Source organism: Fringilla coelebs (assembly GCF_963513975.1).
Source record: "Fringilla coelebs genome assembly, chromosome: 27".
NCBI lineage: Eukaryota > Metazoa > Chordata > Aves > Passeriformes > Fringillidae > Fringilla > Fringilla coelebs.
The window spans coordinates 1,881,687-1,886,177 of record NC_140053.1 but is presented as its reverse complement, the minus strand read 5'-3'; the positions used below and the strand labels follow the sequence as shown (position 1 = coordinate 1,886,177).

The following is a 4,491-nucleotide window of genomic DNA, read 5'->3' as shown; positions in this document are numbered from 1 at the left end:
CACCAGGAGTGAGAGGTGACAGAGGCAGCGCTACTGCTGCCACCAGCAAAAGGCATATAATAATATAGTGGGTAATAATTATAACAGTCAGTGCATGGCCAGAGCCTGGAGATGTGCCCATGGGGTCCCTCACACAGCTACCACTGAGGCCTGCAGCGCTGGACAGGACAATCCCACCCCTAATGCCCACCCAGCCTTCCCCAGCCCCTCAGGCAGTTCCTCCCCCAGCCTGTGGGAACTCGAGGGTTCCCCAAAACTGTGATCTGAGGGGGCACAGTCAGGAAGACAGGATTAGCTGCAAACATTTATTAGATCAGGAGCATCCACTGAGCAAACACATCATGCGTGGGGAGAAAACATTTCAGACACGAAGCTGCTGAACCTGCACAGGCACAGGATCACTCCAAACCCCCAGGGAGCCCTTTAGGGGACCGTTCCCCCATGCTGGAGGGTGAGGGGCTGCCAGTGAGTGGGACGTCCCAGTGGTGGCAAACATCCCCTCTGCCCATCAGCACTGGGAACAGCCTGTAGGCTTTGGCCCACAGTGCAGAAATCTCTGCTCCCACTCCATCCCCAGAGCAGGGAAGAGGAAGAGCTCGGAGACCCCTCTCCTGTGCCCCTGCCAGCCCCTGCCCTGCCCACAGCACTGCCATTCCCACAGGGCTGGGATGGGCTCAGGGGTCACCAGGGCCTGGACAAGGCAGAGTTTAGGATGATTAAGGCCAAGCCAAGCTGAGTCCAGCAGGCAGCATTGCACCAAGCACGTCCTTCCCCAGCTGTCCTCGTCACCCTGGGCTGGGCAGGGATGCAAACCACCAGGGACAGGGTGCACAGGAACATTTCAGACATCACGAGGAGCCCATGCTGGAGACCAGGAGCTGCAGATGTCACTGGCTGCCACCACCAGGGCTCTCTCCCTCTGTCAGGGTCTTGAAGTCCATGGACAGGGCCAGCTCCTCTGCCAGTGGTGGGCGCTTCCACTCCTCCCGTGTCAGCACGTAGCCCACCACCAGCCCGAAGGCCACCAGCAGCACCCCCAGGGTGTTGGCCAAGATGCCCTCAGGCACAAAGTGGCTGTAGGAATCACTGCAGGCATAGAGAGGGATGCTCAAGCCTTAAGGGATGGGTGACCTATCCTTATCCTGGCTGGGACCCCCTCCTCATCCTCATCCCCATCCTCATCCTTCAGGCACACACCATGGGAAAGGTCCCTTCCCCAAATCAGAGCAACAGAGAAGTGTTGGTGTTTTGCTCACTTTTGGGAGAGACACTTGGTGACAGCAGATCCTGCTGGTGGCACAGTCCTGTACTGGGGCTATAGGCAGCCGAGTACCCTCCCTGCTGGGGGGAAGTGGTTCCTGGGGTGCCCCATAGCCCTGTCCCCACAGTGCTAGGGCTGGGGGTGACCCCAGTGTGCAGCTGGGGTCATCACTGTGTCCTCCAGCTGCAAGAGCAGAGGTTTCAGGGCCATGAGTCCCTGAGTGGCTCTGCAAACACCTGGACACAGGGAAGTGGCACTGGCCATTTTATCCACATCCCCAAAGAAAGCTGTTGCAGGATCCAGCCCCTTGTTAAACTTCATCTGGTAAGTGACTCAGCAGCAGCAGAAATAAAGGCCTTGAGGGGAAATTTAAGAGCCACAAATTGAGCAGGGACAGGGGCATCCCTCTGCTGGAGCTCTGGGGGCCACCTCCTCAACCCAGTTCGGTCACCCACCTGATGTTGAAGAGGAGCATCTCAGTAATGCCCAACAAGCAGGAGGTGATGGAGAGGATGAAGAGTGTGATGCCAAAGAAGATGTGCTGGGGCTTGTACCACCCTCTCAGCGAGAAGGAGGCACCGGGGAACAGAAAGAAACCACAACCCAGGAACCACTGTGGGGACACAGGGATGTCACAGGCACTGCAAAGCCCCTTCCCTGCCGGGGGGACCAGGGGCTTCCCACCCCTCACCTGCAGGAGGTAGAGCACAAAAGTGGCCATCCCACACCAGGAATGCAGGCTGTACATGTCAGGGATGCCCTTAGCCCGGTGGGACTCGAAGACAGCGATGATGCCTGCGGAGAAGAGCCCATCACCAGCAGGGCTGAGCCTGCCCAATCCACCCTTCCAGCCCAGTCCAGCACCACCAGCAGGGCTGATCCTGCCCAGTCCACCCTTCCAGCCCAGTCCAGCCCAGCACTCACCCACCAGGGCGATGAGCAGGGCCAGGCCATGGAGCATGGCGTGCAGTGCCTTGGTGGAGCGCTTGGCCTCGTGCCTGAACACCCGGTACACCAGGAGAGCTGCACAGAGAGGGTATCTGAGCATCCACAGGCTCACCCAGCACGGCCCACCTTCCCCGTGTCTTTTGTCACTACTTTGTCCCCTTCATTCCCTGCCTGACCCCAGCTGCAGGCTTTGGAGGCTGCAGCTGGGACAGGGCACGTGTCCCACCGTTCTGCTCACCGTCACCTTGGAGGAACACCATGCCCAGCACCATGCAGAGGGGGTGGGCGTTGAACTGCAGGGGGCTGTGCCAGGCCACGCCGCCCCGGTAGCGACCCAGCCAGGCCCCTGTGGTGCCCAGGAGTGTCAGGCCCAGCAGCTGCGACACGGCCACGTACGCCGAGAGCCCGCTGGGGCTGGAGGGCGGCGGGGCCCCATCCATGGCAGCCTGCGGGGACAGAGAGGAGGGGCAGCGAAGCCACAGTGGCCCCAAGCAGATCCCGGCTGGCCGAACCTGCGGTAAGGTCCGGCTCCGAGCAGCGTCCGTCACCTCTGCTCCACCCTCACCTGCCACGGAGCCGGACGCTTCCTGGTCCCGCTGCGTCACCCCCACCTGGAGGTGGCTCCCAGCCACCACGGCACACACGGCACACCCATCCCCCTGCTCCTGCACCTCCTGCCAGCTCCTGTCCTTCCCAATCCTCCTGCCCCTGCCTGTGCCCTGCCCGCCTCATTCCTCCTGCCCCAGCCCTCCTGCAACAACCGCCCCTCCATCCATACCCCTCCCTCCTTGTCCTTCCGGGCCTGTCCCTGCCTCCATCCTTTTCATCCCCATCCCTCCAACACTCCCTCCATCCCTATGCCTCAATCCCCATCCCTCCCACCCCATGCCCATCCCATGTCCCACCTTCACACCCTCCCCAGCCCACCCACTCCCAGACCCCCACAACAGCCCCCAAACCCTGAGAGGAAGGAAGTGCAGGGGTAAGCAAGAGACCCCCTCCATGGTAAGAGCAATGGCCCTTGGGGACATGGGGCTGAGGGAACATCTGTGCTGGTGGGGGGGACAAACACATGGTGTCACCCAACCACACCAGAGACCCTTCCCCTGGCCCCCACAACTCACCTGCTCTATGCTTTGTGCTGGGTTATTCCTCAGTGGATCAGAGCCACCTCCACCACTGTCACAGCCACTCCTCTTCCCTGGCACCTAGAGCCAGCAGGTCCTGGTCCCCAGCTCCAACGTCCTCTCTGCCCTGGCCCTTCTGCACTGCCTCTGGGGAGGAGCCCTCTGCCAGCTGTGGATGCTGCCAGGACTGGGGGAGTGTGGGGAGGGGGAATGCATTAAGACCACGCACACACTTTATTCCCAGCCACCTTTATTGGATCAGCCAGATAAGTGGGTTAAGGGAATTGGTTTATCCCATTAAGTTGCACTGCAAAGGCTGCCTGTGTCCAGCCTCACTGCCTGGGGCCATGGGGTGCTCTGTGGGATGGGCAGGGGGACCAGGCTGGGGGGGATGGTGAGAGGCACCAGCTCCCCCCATATCACAACAGCCTCCCCCAAACTCTCATCACACCAAGGGGCTGCTGGCACATCTGGGGGTTGCAGATGGGGACCCATGTATCCCTGTCCTGCCCTCCCACCAGATGCAAATATCTGGCCCTGCTGGCAGCCACACAGGGCAAACACAGTCCCTAACAGCACAGAGGATGGAGGGACAGGCAGTGAACACCCCCAGCCACAGGGCCTGGCAGCAGGACACAGGCTGTGTCTGTGGCAGCAGGATATTCTGAGTTGCATTAGCCACCACTAAGTGCTGGGAAAGCTGGAGGTGGCTGGACCCCTTCCAGGACCTGCCTGTTCCCCTCCCAACCTCTGTCTCCCCTGCACCCCCAAGCACATCCACAGTTCCCCCTTCCCAGGGCAAAATCCAGTGCTCCTTACATTTGGCAGGGTGTTTTCTCCGGTTAATCTGGTTAACCCACGTGCCCTGGGGGGAGGATGCACCTTCAGCCCGGCCCCCCCTCACTGTGGGGGACTCTCCAAAATGCCAGGGGGATCTCAGGGACTGTCACTGCTCTCGATGGGGGCTACACGCTCATGCAGGGGAGGGGATTCTCTCCAGTTCATAGCCGAGGAGGGTCTGAATGACATATTGGAGGGGCTGAAGGCAGATCCCCACACGGCTCCCCCGTGTTCCCCAGCCCTACCTGTGGGTGCCGGGTGGTGCTGCCTGTGCCGGGCCCTGCGGTGACAGTGTCTGAGCAGGGACAGGGCCAC

General features: G+C 61.0%; 1 protein-coding gene across 1 annotated transcript; it reads right to left on the bottom strand.

Moving 5' to 3' along the window:
* Window positions 1–887: 887 nt before the first annotated feature.
* CYB561 (cytochrome b561) lies at window positions 888–2,649 on the bottom strand (the record flags this gene model as incomplete). The annotated part of the gene is made up of 5 exons (XM_084222305.1): window positions 888–1,086; window positions 1,717–1,874; window positions 1,953–2,056; window positions 2,186–2,284; window positions 2,448–2,649. 5 exons carry the CDS (start codon window positions 2,647–2,649, stop codon window positions 888–890), a joined length of 762 nt encoding a protein of 253 aa, XP_084078431.1.
* Window positions 2,650–4,491: the final 1,842 nt, after the last annotated feature.